Source organism: Agelaius phoeniceus, chromosome 5, assembly GCF_051311805.1.
Source record: "Agelaius phoeniceus isolate bAgePho1 chromosome 5, bAgePho1.hap1, whole genome shotgun sequence".
In the NCBI taxonomy this organism is placed as follows: domain Eukaryota; kingdom Metazoa; phylum Chordata; class Aves; order Passeriformes; family Icteridae; genus Agelaius; species Agelaius phoeniceus.
The window spans coordinates 22298900-22317955 of record NC_135269.1 but is presented as its reverse complement, the minus strand read 5'-3'; the positions used below and the strand labels follow the sequence as shown (position 1 = coordinate 22317955).

At 44.3% G+C, this 19056-nt stretch overlaps 1 protein-coding gene across 21 annotated transcripts in view; it reads left to right on the top strand.

Moving 5' to 3' along the window:
- The window catches only part of RBFOX2 (RNA binding fox-1 homolog 2), a 171060-nt gene that overhangs the window by 104077 nt on the left and 47927 nt on the right, over positions 1-19056 (top strand). For 15 of the 21 annotated variants that reach the window (XR_013182342.1, XM_077178523.1, XM_077178522.1 and 12 more), the window contains 2 exons: positions 6084-6308; positions 16439-16585. Coding sequence is in view for 20 of the 21 variants with exons in the window: in XM_077178523.1 (XP_077034638.1) it covers positions 6084-6308; positions 16439-16585 (372 nt within the window). In the remaining variant the exon portion in view is untranslated. Of the gene's footprint in view, positions 1-4535; positions 4695-5017; positions 5125-6083; positions 6309-16438; positions 16586-19056 lie in introns of those variants that run through there. The other 6 variants (XM_077178520.1, XM_077178537.1, XM_077178521.1 and 3 more) reach the window with 3 other exon arrangements.

Genomic DNA, 19056 nt, shown 5'->3' with positions numbered 1-19056 from the left:
TTTGTCTCGTGTTTGAGTATCTTCATGGCCCTAAAGAGTAAAAGCAGAGTTTTAAAAACCCAGGCGTAGGTTCTGTGTGCTGTGAGAGCCACCAGTGTAGGGTGGAATCTGTCTTTGGTGTAATGAATGCCCCAGCCTGTGGTTTTTGGGCAAGGGATAATGCTGGAGCAACCAGGGAGTTCCTGGTGCATGTGGGGAGCATCGCTTCTGCTGCTTTGTATCCGTTCCCATTAGCTTGTTGATACATTTGTTATCAGCGGGCAAAGTGTGGGATTGCCTGAGAAGAGGGTTAATGCAGGCTGGAGACTGCAGCTCCCTGGCAGCCTGAGCTCATCCAAGTGCTGGTGCCCATGGCCCTTCCCTCCCCAGCTTCTCCACCCCCTGTCCTTTCTGGCTCTGGTTCTCCTCCAGCTCCTTGCCAAGCTATTTCAGCGCTCTTAACTGGGAACAAAACTAACCTGGCAATAAAAAGTGAGTGATTTTTTTCCTGGGATATGTGCTGAAAGGGCTCAGTGGTGGGCAGGCTGGCAGGGGAGAGAGGGCAGGAGTGCACAGCTGGAGGGGGGATGGTGGCAGCTCCAGCCAGAACCCCTCTGAAGCTGCAGCTGAGAACTGGGAAGGGAGACTGTGTTGGAAGGGGCTGGAAAAGAGACCCTGCTACAGCAGCTTTTTTGTTGATCTGTGAGAAGGGGAGGGGGGTGGAACACAGGCCATTATTAATTAATTAATTATTCTCATGCTCCTAAGCAGCAGCCTTGTACGGTAAGCCCTTTCTCTCTTGTCTTTGTACAGCCAGGGAGCAGTGCTTTGCATGTGTGATGTTTGCATCCCTGACAGGAAGCTATGACCTGGCTTCTAGGAGGGACAGCATGGTCCCTGCATTCCCTTCACTCAGAAGGATCCCTTTCTTACAGAGAGCTGAGGGTGGGCAGCAGCTCCAGGTTCCTGACAGGTTCTTCAGATCCCAGCTCCAAACATTTTTGCTGTTTACAGAAGGGATTAGGTTAGTGCAGAGAGCAAACAGTTGTAGCCTGGAACTCTGGTCTTCACAAACAGGTTAATTGCCTCTGTTAGCTGCAAGTCAGTTGCTTCGAGGATTCATAAAATTAGTTCAGTGAAGACATATGTATTAGAAACCCCATTCCACTAATAGGCTTATACCCACATCCCAGTGATTTGGGGGTTAGCAGAGTTCAAAGGCATTTTTAAGAGATTGATGTTTATATGCTGTACCATTTCCCTGCATCTTTCTGTGATTCTGATGACTCACAGTAGGGTTATGGATAACACAGACCAGTTACCTTATGGCAGTTTGCCACATCTATACAGAAATTTTACTAGCTTAGCTTTACCAGGAGTATAATTTTTATTTGTCTGGTTAGGGTTTTCTATCTATGCATATTATGGCATAGGAATACCAAAGAGATCTGGAGCTGCATTGCTATAAGACTCCTTTCATATCCCTCTACTTACACCCATTTCTCTGATGAGGAAAACAAAACCACTCCTTCACAGAGCAGACTGATCTTTGACAGTTTTATGGAAGCAGGAGGCCTTTGTGTGCATTTCTGGTGTTTGCTCTTTGCGCTCCAGTGCCGTGATCTTGGATCACCACCTGCTGTCTGCTGAAAGAATTCATCCTGTGTCACATTTGCTGAACCACATTGCTCCTTGTTGAGTTGTCGTCCCCAGCTCCCACCCTTCCACAAGGTATCGCCACGTGCAGTTACTCATCGGTTACTCATCGTTCCTCCGCTTAGCTTGGAGCTGCAAAGTTCATTAATTAACTTAAAGCTGCATAAGCTCTTAGAAATGTGTCCCTGTTAGGGGTTTTTCACTGCTTTAGCTAATTTGTTTTTAAACAAAATGTGGGATCAGTTTGTACTGATCTGTGTAGGCAAACTCCTGACTTAAGGAAGAAAGTTGGCACCTGCAAGGACATGACTGGACCTTTGTAGGGCTGAGAATAGGGGCCTGAAAGCAGAGCCCACATGGGTAACCATATCCTTCTTGTGCCCTGAGGGCTTGCTCACAAATCAGATACCAACATTTTGCAAGGGGGCAGCTGCTTTGAATTCCTACCTGATGTGAATGAATGATTTCTGTGGGAACAGAGCATCAGAAGGAATAGAAGACACAGGAATTATCACTTTACTTTGAATTATAGGTCAACATATATCTTACTGAAGTGTGGTTTGGTGGTTTTTTTGGTGGTTTTTTTTTTTGGTTTTTTAAGGAGTGTGGGTTAATTGCACTGTTTCACTTGCACTGGACAGCCCCTTTCCCACTTTGAGCATGGGATGGCAGTTATCATGGTTGGTGCATGGCAGCACAAACTGGCAGAGCTAATCAGTTCATCTGGAACTGCCAAAATTATTCCTGCAACCAAATGCCCCTCACACTCACCTCCTGGAGACTGCCAGCCTGGTGCATTGCGGCCAAGAGAGGTGTCTGTCTGCTCTTGATTAAAAGACAGACACCTGGATTAAAACTTACTTCATACCATCACAGGAGTTTAAGATGGTAGTAGTTTTTGTGGGGAGCTGCACCCAGATTTTCCTAGTCCTGTGGTGGCATCCTTGTGTAAGTTTGGGGCTGGTGACTGCTCTTGGACATGATTATCTGGGTTTCTTGTTGCATTTGAGTAAATTTTTAAGACCTCTTCATAAGCTTAAACAGGCAGGGTTGGCAGTGCAGTGAGGTATGTCAAGATTGGATAGACAAGATACTTTCCTTTACCTGGAAATGTGAGGATTTCTCCATTTTCTCTCTACCTCCTGTGAAGTGTGACAAGCAGCACCCCTAAATGCAGAATTTTACATGGTGGTTTAGAAGTAGGGAAAGGAGTTCATGTTCTGTATTTGAAGATAAATGGGATCTGTGTGTGTGTGTTCTGTGTTACCTCTTGAAAATATGAAGTATTGTGTAAATGTTGAAATTTGGTTGAATAACAGAAGAGGTAGAATCTCCTCTGGGTTTGGAGGATATCAGTATGCTGTGAAACCTGCAGAGATCTCATCAGGAGTCCTTTTCTGTTGACGCTAGTGGAAACAGGGGAAAAAAGTAATTCTAAAGCATCAAAGGAAATTAAAATTACAAAAAAAAATCAGACGGGAAATATGTCCATAATCATATCAAGAGAAAAATAATTTGAGATACAGATACTCCATGGCATGATGAAACCTGGACAAATATAATAATGATAGATCTCCAGATAACCTGAGACATTAAATGAAGGATGCATTTGTAATAAAAAATATGATTTTTGCATGTTAGTGTGATTTGAGGAGTGGAGGAGTGACAGTGGTATTAAAAACATTTTATTCTTCCCCAGAAATCCTTCTTTGAAAAGTCTTAGGAAGGTCAGAGAGAAGTAATAAATAAACTCACCAGGATATTTTGGCTTGAGAGGTGTGATTAAACTCAAACTAAATATGTATTATCAAAATGCCACAAGCAACAGAGGAGAGAGAAAGTATTTTTCATCCTTCAAACATTTATAGATAGATAATTGAAGAAAGGAGAGAAAATACTTAAAAGGTTGACATGCATTTAAACTGGAAGGAACAGTATTAACTGAGGGGGAAAAACATTGAAAATAAGAATATATAAGGTTCCTGGACTGGCATTTTAAACAGTCTAAGACTGAGGTTGTACAGAATGCTGGACTATGTCCTTTGGGGAGCAGCCCTGCACTGTTGACACAATGGCAGAATAGGTTTTGTTTGGGGCTAATCAGCATTCTCTGCCTCTGACCTGGGATGCCGCTGGCTTGGAAATCTAGCTTGTTCTAAGAAGACTGGTAATGGTTTCTGCTCCTCTATTTTTCCTGTGGAAAAATCTTTAATTGAAAAGAAAAAGTCAGTTTCCTATTTAGCTCCTACTGGAAATGTCAGAAAGGGGGGCAGACAAGGTGGGGTGTAGGGAAGAATGCAGGCCATCAAATCCAATGAAATATTGTAAACAGAAGAGCTTGGAAAGGAGACAGTACGTGGACAGAATGGAGCTGTCATGTCAGGGGATAAATGGTCTGAGCAGGTGAGCAGTAGGATTCCTGATACCTGGTTTGCAGTGGGATGGCCGTCGTTCTGTCTGTCCTGCCTCCTGCTTTGGAACTCGCTCTGCAGATCTTGATGATGGGTTAGTTGGAGTCAGAAGTGGCTTGCTTTGAAGCTGAGAATAGCAAAGGAATGAGCAGAACTGGAGGGCTGGTGGAGCCCCCCTCCTTTTTTGAGGGGGAAACAAAAATCCTGTCCTGCTTTCAGAAAATGTGCTTGGTGCGTGAAAAACCTCCGCAGAGCTGCGAGCACGCAACGCAGGGCTGCAAGTGCTTGCAGGAGTGCGTGCAAGGAGCTGAGCACTGGCCACGGCTGGCATGCTCCCCTGAATTCTTCATTCTCAGATAAGGCTGCGGAGTTTGTGTTCCTGCAGGCAGCAAGGCTGGACTTGAAACCGTTCCTTCTTCAGCACGGGCCAAGGCTGCAGCTCCGCTCTGCTAAGTGGTATTGAATGCCCTTCCCTCTCCTTCTCCCCAGCTGCAGGAGCGCGTGGCCACGTGGCCCCCAGGGGAGGCAGACCAGATAGACTAATGTCAGAGCAAATTTGGGATTCAGCCAGTGTCTGAATGACCCGGTGCTGGCTGGAGGTGCACTGCGTTTATCATTGTTTCCTCCGCCCGGAAGGGAAAGCTGCAGGTAGGCTGATAAAGGGACTGAAAGGTTTGTCCGGCTTCTTTGGAGGTCTGTCAGCCCCTGCATGCTCTCTGCTGAAAGGCTGCTTGGTAATTCCCACTCTGCCTTTCCTATTCACGGGATAAGGTCTGTTTCGCTTTTACTCCATTGATTTAAGCATGCTGGTGTCAGAATAGCCTCGAGCACCTCCAGGCTTTGTGGGGGAGGACCCAGGGCTGGAACAGCAGCCAAAATTTAAAATCAGTATTAGTCTGTTGACATGCACATAAATCAAACAGCCCTCCTATCATAAATCTTTTCTGTGGATTTTTTTTCTGCTGCGGCAGTGAAAGCAGTAGGGGAGCGGTGCAGCAGCCTGGGCTTCCCAGGGTTGGGCTTCAGTGTCAAGGCTCTTCTCCTTCACCCCAGGTGGCTGAATGCAGCTCCCCCCTTGGTGAGATCCCTGCAGAGGCTGTAGGGCTGCATGCTTTTTTGTTTCCTTCTCGTGGTTTTTTGACATGGTGGGGTAGCATTTTTATTGTCTTCTGGGGGTATCTTTTGCATGGTCAGTTCTTTGTTTCTGAGTCATCTGATTGGTGTTAGCTACATCTAAGACTGCGCTAAAAGCTTCTAAGAAGTCCACTATGCAAGAGGTCTCTGTGGGATACCCTAAGCTGAGGCAGGAGTGGGTAATTAGTGCCTTGAGTGATTGTAGAGATGCTCAGGATTGGGAAAGAGTGACTGTGGGCTGGCTTGCGAACTTAGCTTGTTTCCCTACGGCTCTTTGGTGTCTCCTGCATGGCCAGCAAGAAGCAAATGGGATATTCCAGCAACAGATACCTGTGCTGTGTATGCAGTGCTGTCAGGGCAAAGGAGGGGGCTTCTGCAGATGGATTTTAAAAACTGTACTTTTTTATCACTGTAACATAACAGAGAGGTGTGCTTTGAACCACATGATGTGTTTGCTTATGGGGTTGCTTGTGAACAATGAGGGGTCAGGCTTGAGGAGATGGACCCAGTTATGGTACTTCTAGGGGTTTTGAGAAACCCTGTTCTTCTCTGTTTCTTCTCTGTTCCAATGTGTGAGTGCCTCTTCCCTCTTCTGAAATAATACCTTACTGTGTGTAAAGCTTTGTGTGAGATCACAGGGGTATGCAATCTGCAAACCCTGTAATTTGTTCGCTATATGCCACCCAGTAGCAAGAAAATTGCCCTGAAAAGATTAAGAAAACAGTGTCATGGCTCAGAGGAGCAAGGCATGTGCTTTTTGATAGGAGAGATAATAGAAGACTGTGGAATACTATGGTGACGGTGGGTGGGATATTCACATGAACGTGTGTGTTGTCTCTCAGGCTGATGTTTTGATCTATCTTCTGTAGTATAAAGCTGTTTTCTCCTTTTTCCTTTCTTAAGGGTAACCAGGAGCCATCAGCAACTCCTGATGCAATGGTGCAGCCATTCACCACAATCCCATTTCCACCACCCCCACAGAATGGGATTCCCACAGAGTATGGGGTGCCACACACTCAGGACTATGCAGGCCAGACCAGCGAGCACAATCTGACACTCTACGGAAGCACGCAGCCGCATGGGGAGCAGAGCACGAACACGGCCAGCACGCAGAACGGATCTCTTGCAGTAAGTGCACAGGGTGCCCAGCCAGAACGGCACAATGCTTTGGGGAAAGGCAGCCACTGATTAGATTGCTGTTTCTCAAGTGTGCAGCAAACCAGCAGTAGACTTGAAAGGAGAGAATTATAAACAAAATGTGGCTTCTGACTTTCCATTACTGGGTTTCCCCTTTTGCATGTTCCCCTTGTAAATTGGTGCCTGCAGAGAACAGTAGTACTTGAAATCATGATCATGGTGATTTTAGCATGGTGGTGTTGTCCAAAGACAGCCTCTGACAAAAGTGTTAATTACTTTGTGTTAATTGGCGAATGGTTCAAATAGATGTGATGGAGGCAAATTCTGGAGAGTTGACAGTACAAAGAATTAGGGTGAGCACATGCATCTTAGGTGTAATCCCAATGTGGTTTTGTTTTCAGGAAGCTAACAGAGTAGAAAATTACTTTTCTTTGACTTTCTGAAGACAGCAGGGAACTTCAGGGAGCAAGAATGGGAGATGAGCTCTCAGTTACTGGTCATCCATTTGCCAAACCAAGATTTCCATCATCTTACATATTTTCTTTCTTCTTTCCATGGCCTGGAACTGGCACTGGGCAACATGCTGGCAGATTATCCCAGGAAAAGCTTTATCCACCCCTTAAGCCACTTGTTAAGACTTAACTTCCTAATAAAGAGCCTTATGGTGAGAGCCTTCGGCGCTCAGGGGTGGATTTAATCTGTTAATGCTTTCAGTTTTACTTGTAGTTGGTGTTTGGGTTGTAGAGATTAATTTTTTCCCTGGTAAGTACTGAATGAATTCAGTGCCAACAGTTGGAGGAACTGATAGTGCCAGCTCAAGTGTTCATGGTTCCTGATGTGTGCTTCTGCAGTGGGCAGTGGCTGCATGGTTGGCGCCATTGGTCATGACTTCGATAAGATACCTTGGATTTCTTCCTGGGAATGCCACAACTTCGGCATCTTGAAAAAGTACACACTCTGTAAGGCACGTTAGTGCGCAAAAGGAACTTAGGGCGCCTTGCTTGGCAAAAAAAGTAGATAAGGAAAGACCACACAGGAAACAAAACCAAGCGCTGATGCAGTGTGCAGAAATGCAAGTCATCATTTTAGCTCCACATTGTCTGATATCATTCCAACACGTAAGATTTTGGTTGCCCATCTCCAGCAAAAACTACCTCAGGCCCTGCCAGTTGGATGAGAAAGCTAGAAACAGGGAATAAAAAACAGGGCAGTGGCTTTCCCCCTGTGTTTTTGTTGTTCCCATCCTTGTCCAGAGCTTAAGAGCATTTCTTTTTAATGGAAATGATGTTAGCCTTGACCTTGGATGTAAGCTCTTGCCAGCCTTCCTGCTCCTCTTCCATATTAGGAGCCATCTCTATGGCTCTGCAGGGCTGAGCTCTGTGTTTCATCAACTAATGCTGGCTCCAAGGAGCCCACAGCCTGTGGCTAGCCTGCGAGGAGGGACTGGGAGCCCATCTGTGTGGGAGGGAGTGTTGCTGGGAGACTGCTGGCAGGCAGTGGTGTTGCCAGGAGTCTGTGGAAGGAGCCTGACTGGCAGGGGGTAATCCAAGAAACAGGCTGAATAGCACATAGCACTTGTACTGGCTGTTGGAAACAGGTGTGCACGTCTGGAGTGACTGTTTGATGTGGTTAAAGACGTGCAAGCTGAGCATGCGGAGTCAGGCTTGTGGCCATAGCTGGCTGGGAAAGGCTAAGGGCGCACACAAGGGCGTTGCTGTGGCTGCTATGCCTGGGACTGATCAAACCCAGAGGATCCCATATGGTGGCACATGAAGAAACCTGTGGGAGCAGGGGTAAATCGCCTCAACCAGGGGCTTTTCTCACACCAGACTTTCACATCCACTTGGATCTTCCAAGTCTCTTTATCTTTCTGTCTAGGAGTCCTCTATGAAGTTATTTTGATTTTGTGGGCTGCCTTAGGATGTAATTCCTTTTTAACTTTTCTTCTCAGTATGCTGATTAATGATGTAGGACCTAGGGGAAGCTAGAAGGCTCCGTAGTTACTCAAGTTAAAGAATGCTGTTAAAATACAGCAGAACAGGTTGGTTATTTAATCTTAAACATCTACAGCTAATGTTAAGCATTTTGTCCATCATGTGTGTTGGCTGTTACTTGTTTGACACACACGTTCAGTCCGTATGGACTAGACTGTTATGCTTTAAGGCATCTTCTCCTCTAGCCATTTTACCATCTTGCTCAAACAGCAGTGCTAACTTTAATAAAGCAAAAAGCCATCATGGGTGAGGTTTGAGCCTTCCCTCCCATCATTGTGACTGACAAGCACAGCTGCTGTCACGTGTGTGAAGGCAGTACCCCACACTCAACAGCCAGTGGATTTTTTAGCTGCTGACTTGAAGCCTGTGCTCCCATGGGATGATTCAGAAATTCCTTCAGCCGGACAGATAAGTTCCCTGCTTGCTTTTAAGAACAAGGCCTGTGATTGGTTGTGTTGGCAGGACAGAGGGAGATAGCAAAAGGTGTGGTCAGATAGGGACCTTTCCTGCTTTTCGGGCTGATAGCCTTTAGGATAACTGCAAAAGTAAAAAGAACGTGGGCATAGTTTAAAGGTCACTAATAGAAAGAGGGCTTGATCTCCTTGGCTGGATGTTACACAGCAATGTAATGTGGTCTGTAACAGGATCCTTAAGACACAGGGTGGGAGCACCTTTTCATATAAACTTGGCTAGCTAGCTAGAATGATTTGAGATTAGTGGTAGTGTCTGAGTGAAAAGACAGTGGTCTGGGAGCCTGAGGTCTAAGATCAGCAGTGAACTTACGTAAAGTAAACTTTGAGAGTTGAAGTCCATGCCTTTCTACACAGACTTAAACCCTGAACAAAGAGGGTATGACTGGTTGGTGTCATGAGCTGAGGATGAGCTTGGTTACAGAGGTTTGAATGTAGTGGAAAGCATTCGGAGTCTCAGGATTGAGGCATAGAAAAGAAATTGGCACAGTAGTTGGTGTAATACAAACAGCTTTGTATTTTGGAATCTCTATTTTAGGACCAAGTCTCATCTGTGGGGCTTTGTTTCTTGCCTGGCATGTGGCAGGAAGACCTCTCGGTCTTCATGTCCAAGCATCTGTCCTTTCTCTTGATACTGTCCCAAAGCACAGCTGAAAGACCTGGATTAAAAGCAGGCTGAGGTACAGGACCTTATTTGGCCTACTTGGTCTGCCTGTTGCAGCCCTTCTCTTAAACAGTTGATACTCAGCATTTCACTTATCGTGCTGGGCTGCCTGGTTTCTTCCCCCTTCCCCCTTCTTGGTTTACCTTAGTGCTCTTATCCCTAATGGAAATACCCAGCACAGTTAGCTGCAAGGGGAGATGCTAATTAGGCTGCAGTACCTCTGGCAGCTGAGCTGATCTAAGAGATTCACTGCTGTCAGAAAGGAGAGATCTGGCTCCAAGCACAAACTCCCACTCCTATTTACTGTCTCTGGCATTCCTTACGTGAGCCACTTTAATTCACTGACCTGGCAGAAAGCTGTCCAATTCTTTTGCTGGATTAATGAATTAGAGCAGCTCTTGGAGGGATCCAGCAAATGCTGTTGTTGCAAGGTAAGTGTGTGGAGAGCATGGCCAGAAGCCGAGAGCAATTGTCAGCTCTCTGCATCTCCTGGTACTCTACCCGCAGAGGGAAGATTAATCATCTGCTGAACTAAAAAAGCTTGCTTGATAGTAAATGCAATGCACTTACTACTGCAAGCTGATTATTCAACTTGTTTCTCTTGTTAATGTCAGAGGGAAGAATTTGTATGTCTGTATAAATTATGGAATGCAGCTGGAGGTATAGAAGTAGAGGAATAAGTTTATGTAAATTACTTCACATGAAAATGGCAGGTGCTGTCGCCTTGGTGTTACGTTGTCATGAGCCAGTATAAAGTATTATTTAATTACAGAGCACTGTGTCTCTGCTTCTTGATGTGTTCTAATGAAATGTACTTAAATCATCTGCTATGGCATAAAGGGGTATTGACTTTCATATTCTCAAAGAAGACACCTTCATGGTGGGGGCCCATATGTGTCATGTTCAGAAGCAAGATGGGGAAGGTGCTTGGTCATCTGGCTGTGCCTTGTACATCTAGCAAGGGCTTAGAAAGAAGAGAGCCAACACACTGAGGATTCCTCAACTGACTTTTGCAACACATGGACAATGTTATAATGATGACTTCCCCTTGGGTATTTCTTGCCTAGACTGAATTTGCAGAGTTTTCCTCTGTAATTACTTTTCATCCCTTTAATAATTAAAACAATTGCTCATGTGATGTATTTCAGGTGAAGAATGTGTTTAATGAATATCATTAGTTATTTTCTGATACTGCTAAGCAGGTAGACATGAGGAAGAACTAGCTTCAAATAAGTAGTTTGCTGGTGATTGTTTGGCCAACTCAGCTTAGAAATTGCTGTCTTGAGGTTGCAAACCCTGACATTTAACATCAAGAGTTTGCTTTGAATATGAGGCAGATTGTCAGCACATGCAGACTTGTGTCTAGTGAGGCAGATTTAAAAATGAGAAATAGGAAATAAATCAACAAATATCATTACGTTAGAGTATATAGCTGTGGTAATTCTGCTTATCTCTCAAAGGTTTTAGCAGATCTAGCAGAAGTACAGGGAAGGATAAAAGCGATGATGAAAGGGATGTAGCAGGTTTTTTATGCGAAGAAATGAAATCTTCACTTACAGAAAGAGCTGTCAGGACTAAAGGTATATGACGAGTACATAGAAGATTGTATGGTAAGGCAACTAAAATATGGAGCTTTCCCATTTTCACTTACTAGGATACAAGTGGGAAATAACTGGCTGCCATGTATGGAAAAAAGAGCAGGGTTTACTACTTATTTTTTCCATATAATGAAGAAATTAGCATTGCAGCTCTTGTCCATGGGATGCTTTGCAATTTGAGACATCAGCTGGCTTAGTTTGCTGGAGGAAAGTCAGCGAGCATTTGCCCTGTTCTTGTTCCTTCCACAGATGCCAAACATTTGGCTGCTGTTAGAAACAAGATAATGGGCTGGATGGATCTTAAGTCTGTCACTGTGTGGCAGTTCTTCTGCCATTGTTGATGGAGTGGTGACCACTAGCTTGGGAAATTTTGCTCTCTCTTTCACCTTGTCAGGGCATCCTTGTTTGCGAGGAATGGGCTGGAACTGCTCACAAAAGGTTTGACAATCTGACCAGCAGAGCAGGCCTTTCAGGGGGCTCCATTTCACCACTTCATTGAGAGGGAAAAGGAAAAGAAAAAAGCACTAAAGAATTTCTGGTTAGAAATAGCCATCTTTGAGTTGAAAATGTTACTGGACACAGCAGAGGTACTGTGCAGCACAGCAAAGCTCCCTATGTGCTTTCCTATGTTAGGTTTGTGTTCTGTGAGGTATGTCTTTAATGAGGAAAGTGAATAAAATTACTTAAGCTTCATAATGTCTGAAAATAGCTAACTAACAAAAAATATATATCAGAATATAAATAAAAAATATATATCAGAAAAAATATACCGTAAATTCACCTGACTGTGTGGAAAATAGTAAAAAGCCTTATAGAAGTTAATTGGTATGTTCTTAGAATTTTTGGTTCTGTTTTTTTAGCATACAGAATATTTTGGATGGTAGTTAATAGTGCCAGTAAGTAGTGCCCATTTTTTTTTAATATAGCACTGCTGGCATCTCTGAAAACCAAGTACATGGATATAAATGTAAAATTATATTTACTGCTGTTTTAAAGTGATAATTAGCCTTAAGGTCTTCTGTCTGCTGAACAAGTGTTTAAGCAGCTAAAGTTCCCATGGCATTTGCTATTGGATGTGTGGGACCTCAAGCCTGTGTTAGCAGAGGATGGTGGGGAAGGAGATTGATTCTGTGTCTAGAGCCTAATTCTTCTCTTGTTTTTCCATGAAACCTCCTCAGTGGCTTTCTGTTCATTTGTGAGTGACTGGTTGTTTTGACACAGGTTCTTCACTAGAAGTTGTAGAGATTTTTCCACATTATCTGCACTCTGCTTCATTGTGGGAAGATTCCCTTCTCCCAGTTGTAGCTTTTGGTCCTTGTCTCCACAGTTCTTCAAGCTCTTGATCCAAACAAGGTTGGGTGTTTGGTTTTGGCTTTTTTTGGATCCAAGAGTGATTGAGGAGCAGTGGAGTTAGCACAGTCTGTCTCCTAGATTTTGTAAGCCACCCAAATCCCCTTTTAAATATAGTTATTAGTTACAGTTTGTATTTTGTAAATATTTTCTTTGCAATGATTTATGGCTCTTAACCTCCTCAGTATGATTCACAACGCTTTGGACCGCCTGCTTCCTGGGAGAGAGAATGGGGGGTTGGTTTTTGTTTGTCTGGAACTTGGATCTGAAGTGGTTCCAGTTCTAGAAGCAAGTGGGAGATGGAAACAGAATGTGCTGGGTATTAATAATCTGTGTTGGTGTGTTGCACCAGTGCTTGTCTGCCTCGCCGGGGAGGCATCCCTCTGTCTAGCCGCACAGATGAGATCTGCTTGGAGCTCAGGTGGTGCTGGAGCCCCTGCCTCCCTGCTGCTGAGGGGAAATCCTCAGCAATTGCTTGTTCACCTGCATTAGGATAGAGACCAGTTGAGAGGTGGGAAGGTAGTTGTAGAGCTGCCCCCAAACCTTTTGGAACACTCTCATGTTTCCAGGTGTCCTCCTCCCCTTTTACATGTCTATGTGCACAAGTATAATCTGTGCTTTTCTTTTCAGCTGCCCCTTCTTGCTTAGGGTTTCCTTACTGCTGGCAGGTGTAAGAGAGAAGCTGGCCTAGGGACACAGGCCGCAAGGAGTTAAACGTGAAGCACATGCTTTGCTGTCCCAAGCTCTGATGTGCTTCTCAGTGACCTTGAGCAGAGCTCAAAGCGTTCCTGTTCAGGCATGAATGGCATTATCACCTGCATCAGTGCATGCTACACAGGCTGTGCTGAGGAGGTGCAGTGAATCCAGTACTGTCCTAAGTGTGAGACCTTGGTGCAGCATGTTTATATTGCCTGATGAGAGACATTGGGACCTAGGGAATGTGTGTTAGTGCCCTTCTGAGCTGGCTCTCTAGAGAAGGGAGAGGTCTCTTTCTTCACTGGGAAGTGCTGACACAAGGCCAGAAGGAGCTTGAATGCCCTGTGGGGAAGCAGTCAAGGTGGGGAGTGAGCACTTGGTGAAATGAGGGCTTTCATCATCTGGTTTGGTCAGGGTAGCACAGCTGCCAGGATCTGTTGTGTGGTGCCTGAGAACAGGCTCCAGGCCCTTCCTTTCATCTCTTTCCTAATGAATTAAGCCAAGGAATAACTGTAAAAGGAAAAAAAAAAGATCTGAAGAGACTGTTTTTTTCATTTACGTTGTAGTTGAATGTGTGGCAGTGGACAAATGTACTGAGCTAATGTTACAGTGGTGGAAAGTTCAAATCTTACCTTAGGGCCATGGATGATAGAGATGAGGGAGCTACAGCATAGAGAAGAAGATATTTAATTTTATACTACTACTGAAAAATTAGGCTATGTGAAAGCATGAAAAGCATTTGGAGTCTCTCAGTGGAGTTAAAAACGTAAGAGTGGACCAAGATCCCTTTTTCCTTCTATCATTTCTTCTCTTGGAAGCATTTGTCTCACTGTGCACGTCTCACGTGCTGCAGAAAGACTCCTGTGTGGCAGCAGCTCTCTGCCATATGCAGGAACAGCTGTGAGTGCTTTTGAGCAGGCCACTGTACATGATACATTGCACCCTTGGTAAGAAAGGAGTTCTGCCCTCTGCCTGGGAGCAAATGGATGGGAGAGGAGTGCATACAACATTCTGGCTTCCTCCCCTCTGGAAACGCCAGATCCACTCCTGTGCAACCTATATTTTAATGTAGCTATCCCTTTTAGCAGGAGTATTGGTGATTTTTGGGAGTTACTTTGGAGTACTTACTTGCAGGTGTTGTATGCAGTGGTGATAGATAAGCTACTCCTGTGTTTTGTCCTTCTTGGACAAATTTGCCCTGAGGAGCAGAGGACTCTGATGGAAGCATAAAAATAAAACCACTAAGTAGCTTGGTGTGATTTAATTGCAAGCCAGCTGCATTGATTCCTCCCCTAGGGTGTACTCTCTATGAGTTTGGAGAGCCTTTTTGTCATAGAGGTGAGGGAAGGAGAAGAGGTCGAACATGCGGGGGGACAGCTTTTGGATAAGATCAAAAGGAAGTTTCTGAAATTTTTCTCCAAAATTTGATGTTTGGGGGATGATTGAGTCTTAGACAAATAAAAAGGCCTCATTCTACAAGGCTTCTCCTGAGACTTGCACAGCTATGGGAAGTAGACATATTTGTCAGGGCAGTATTGTCATTCTTCCTATCAGAGATAATTTATGTTAACCAGATCAAACATGTTTTGTGCTGCATGCACAGCTCTACTGAAATGAAATGGAAAGCTGCCACTGCTCTGCTCAGCATGACAAGACCCCAGTGCTCACTGTTTGCTTGCTCTTGTCTTTGTATATACACTTGCTTTGTAGTCAATATACGAGTTCAAGGTCATATCTTTAAGTGGTATTTCTAGGCAGAAGATAATTTCTTAGTGTTGCCAATTGAGTTTGTCTGTGAAGAGATGTTTCCAAATGTTTGTGAAGTGTTGTATACTGAATTATGTGCAGAGCAACCTATCAAGTTCAGTCAGTGGTTGGGGAATTGGTGTGGGCAGCTCCCCTCAGATTTCTTTCATCTTTGGTACACAAATTGCATATTTAAAACAGGAGGAAAGAAGGACCCAAACTAGCAAAACCCTCAGCCCTTATATCTTTAAGGCCCACATGTTTTCTTGAAAGTGCCTTAAGAAGACTGACTCTTAGCAATTACAGTCCTTGCCTTATTGTAGGACTTCTTTTTACTTGATGGGTTAAGGAGGAAGTCAGGTTGGCATCTAAAGAGTTGAAATGACACTTTAAAGTGCATCACACGGGTAGTCAAAGCTTAACTCCTGGGAGTCTGAGGCAAGCAGCAGGAGACAGAGTGAGTGGGTGGGTGCTCTTTGAATACCTTGGCCTGTCAGTGAATGCAATTGGAAAGGGACAAGAGCAATAAAACCGACTAAATTGTAGTCTGCTTTGTTCTGTGGCCCTGAGGTTTTGAGGTCATCTTTCTGACTAAAGTGTGAAAAATGCTATTTTCTCATCAAGCCTTTCTCATTTTGCAAAGGGGCCTTGCCTTTATATTTGGTGCTGTGCTCAAATTTTAGCACTTTTCAGTCTAAGCTCACACAAGCAGCTGAGGTTCTGTTCCCTACTTTTCTTCTGCCAGTAATCTCTGTGCAGGCATTAGGACTCTCATCTGGCACACAGATCTCCCGTATCCCTCTGCCTGCTTCTTGTACTTTTTCTGTGAACAAATACCCCGGTGTACCCCTTGACCTCTCTTTGCCATGCCAGTCAGCACTTGAGAACAGTGGAACAAATTGCCTTTCTTAGCTATGGAATTGGTAGCAAAAGGCAGGACTTGGAGTTTTTTCTAAATCTTGCAGTGGTGATGACTGTTTCCTGTTCCTGGGCTCACTTAAATGTATGTAAAAAGTTAATCAGAGACATCCGTAAGCTGTTCCTATATGGATTTTACCATTTAATTATAGATCTTCTTTTAGGGTAATGTTTCTCTGAAGGGAGCTTGACAGAGCAGATGCCGTTTTGCCTCAGGATGCACTTCTGGTATTGGCCCAGTGAAGAGCTGCCACTTCAGCTGTGGGATTTTGATGATTGCATGAACATCCTGCCACATGAGATTAGAGTGGCGGTGCTACCTCCCAGCTCCAGGATATGAGAGATCCGTCTCTTCATTAGAGCTTTCATATGGTAGCAGCTGAAGTGAGGAAGAATGGTCTAAAAGAGAGAAGCAATTAAAGAAAACCAAAGACAAATCTACTAAGCTGGAAGGTGATAGGAGGGGAGGGAGGCTGAGATCTCATTAGTGTTTACTCATGGAAAGGGAGGGGAAGAACAACAGATCGATTGTTAAGTGCTACTGGGTTTATCAAAATAATTGCCAGGTGCTAGATGGCTCCATTGCAAGTGCAGTGCTGATACCTAAGAAGGGGCAGACAAGACACGTGAAAGGAAATTGTGTGATTTCTGCTCATGTGCACACTTTTGTCTTTTCTGATTTCAGCAGACAGAAGGAGGGGCACAGACAGATGGACAGCAATCACAGACACAGAGCAGTGAGAATACTGAGAGCAAATCCACTCCAAAACGACTTCATGTGTCTAACATTCCCTTCCGCTTTCGAGATCCTGACCTTCGGCAGATGTTTGGGGTAAGTTATGAGCACCTCTTCAGGCATGGCAGATTCTCCTCCTCCAAAGGTGGGACACCTGGTGCTGTGTATTTGTGTGAATGAAAAGCCCTTCCCCCTCAGTTTAAGTCAGCACATGTAATATATTTGCAGGAGTAGAACAATTGGTAGTGTTTAACTTAGCTAGTTAATACACATGAGAACTATAACAATGGTCTTCCTATTAAGATGTTCATAGAATCATAAAATGGTTTGGGTTGGAAGGGACCTGAAAGATCATTCAGTTCAAACACCTCTGCCATGGACTGGTACATCTTTCACTAGGTGTGCTTAAAGCTCAATCCAGCCTGGCTATGAACACCTCCAGGGATGGGGCATACACCACTGCTTGGGGCAACCCACAGCTTCTCTGAGCACCAATGTTCAGTGTAATCTAACAATTGGTTTGGGAAAAAAAAAACAAAACAAAATGAAACCTTACCTTATTTCTGAGTAAAGGCCAGGATTAAACACTGACTTGCAAAGCACTGTTTTTCAGTTGCATTAGAAGCATGTTGAAGTATTTCTTTCCTCGTGATCTATTTCTGTGGTGAAAGATGGCTGCAAACAATTTGCCAAGCAGTGATTGCATGTGGAAAAGCTAGTGCAAGTCAGATGGTATTTTATATTGTGTATGATATACCTTCCATTGCTTTTGACCACATAGTCTTTCCTAATCCTTGGATGCTATTCATGATTCTTGATTTATAATCTCTTTGAGGAAGAATGTGTTTATGTGAGTACACATGGTGACTCTGTCCATGTGAACATGGATAAACGAGCTAGATATCTCATGACCTAACGTTCAGGTGAAGTTATGTGTATGTTATATCATCATCATCATTATATTGTTGATATAATATGATCCTGGGTTGATAGCAGGTTTTAAAGTCTTCAGAAATATTTATTATTATTTATGAAGTTAACAGCTGCTGCCTTTTTGAGGTGCAGTCCAATGAATCGAAGTCAGGAAAGCCCAAAGCTCTTGTCACTTTAGGCTTGGAGTGTATACCTTGGTCCTCACTTATAGCAGCTGCTTCTCCAAATTCTGCAGTATTTCTGTTTCAGTTGTTGCATCTCCTGAGCCATCTCAGGTGTGGGTGTGTATGCATGCACAAAGGTGCACTCTCACATGCAGAGTAGTGTTGCAGTATTGTAAATGTGTCTAATTCATGGACTTCAATGCTGTAAATGAGAGAAGAATTTGGCTTATCTGTCTGTAACTCAGACAGTACAAAAGGAACAAAACAGTGGCCAAAATGCAGAAAGGCAAGGCTGCTATTCAGAGGGACCTGGCCAGGCTGAAGAAATGGGCTGAGGGAAGTGTTAATGTACTCAACAAGAGTGAATTTTCAGGCCTTTCATCATATTCAACTTTCCATCAACCAGGCTCCTCAGTCCCTTTCTGCAGCACTGTTCTCCGGCATCTCATTCTCCAATCTGTCAGGACATCCAAGGTTGCCCCATGCCAGGTGCAGAATCTGGCACTTGTCCTTGTTAAATTTCATATGGTTGGTGATTGCCCAACCCTCTAATTTGTCTAGGTCTCTTTCCAGGGCCTCTCTGCCTTTGATTTATCAATTAGATACCAGGAAAATGTTAGGTTTTTTGTGAGGATGCTGAAATAGTGGAACACATTGCCCATATGGGTTGTGGAACCTCCATCCTTGACACTATCCGACTTGACTGGACACAACCCGGCCAAAAAGATCTCATTATACCTGCTGTGAGCAGGGGATGCACAAAATGACCTCTGGAGTCAATTCCCAGCCAAAACCATGGATCTGTGATTCTGTTGCAAGTGGTCTGGGTTTGCTTCCATGTTGTTCATACCTTAGATTATTGTTATACTCTTGATGCCTGTGGGAATGTTTTCAGAATTAAATTCATCTGGCAGTCTGTGATTGCTGAATCTTCTGCTCTGCTTTGTGGTTTTTCCAGCCTGCTTCTTGCTGTTGCAGGGCTGCACAGCAGGCAGTTCTGTCCTGTTTGGACAAATGCTTGCTGAAATCACAGCCAGTTCTTGGACCACCTGCTCCAGTCCGTATTTATCACGTCCTCCTCTGTGCTACGGCTGCTCCCCTCTCCTGGGAGCTGCGTCGCTTACATAAAGTGTTCCCCATTGCTGTCCCTTCTCCTGGGACTGGTGCTTAATTGACAGCTAGCCCTTTTCACACTTGTTCACCTTGATGCTTTTCTGCCATGTGCTCCTGGTGTGGGAGACATGGGTGAGATAGAATTACGAGGACATCCCTGTCTTGGTGACTTTTGCCTATGCTTTGCAGGTTGGGACACCTAAGCAGTTTAGATTAACTGCTGTCCTAAGAAGTGACTTGTAGAAAATGCACTCTTAACTACTTGGTTTAAGATTTCTTCTCCTTTCTTGGGCCTACATGGTGCCTTTTTGTGCATAGGAGGGATGGGGAATAATGCTATATGAATTGGTTTCTGGT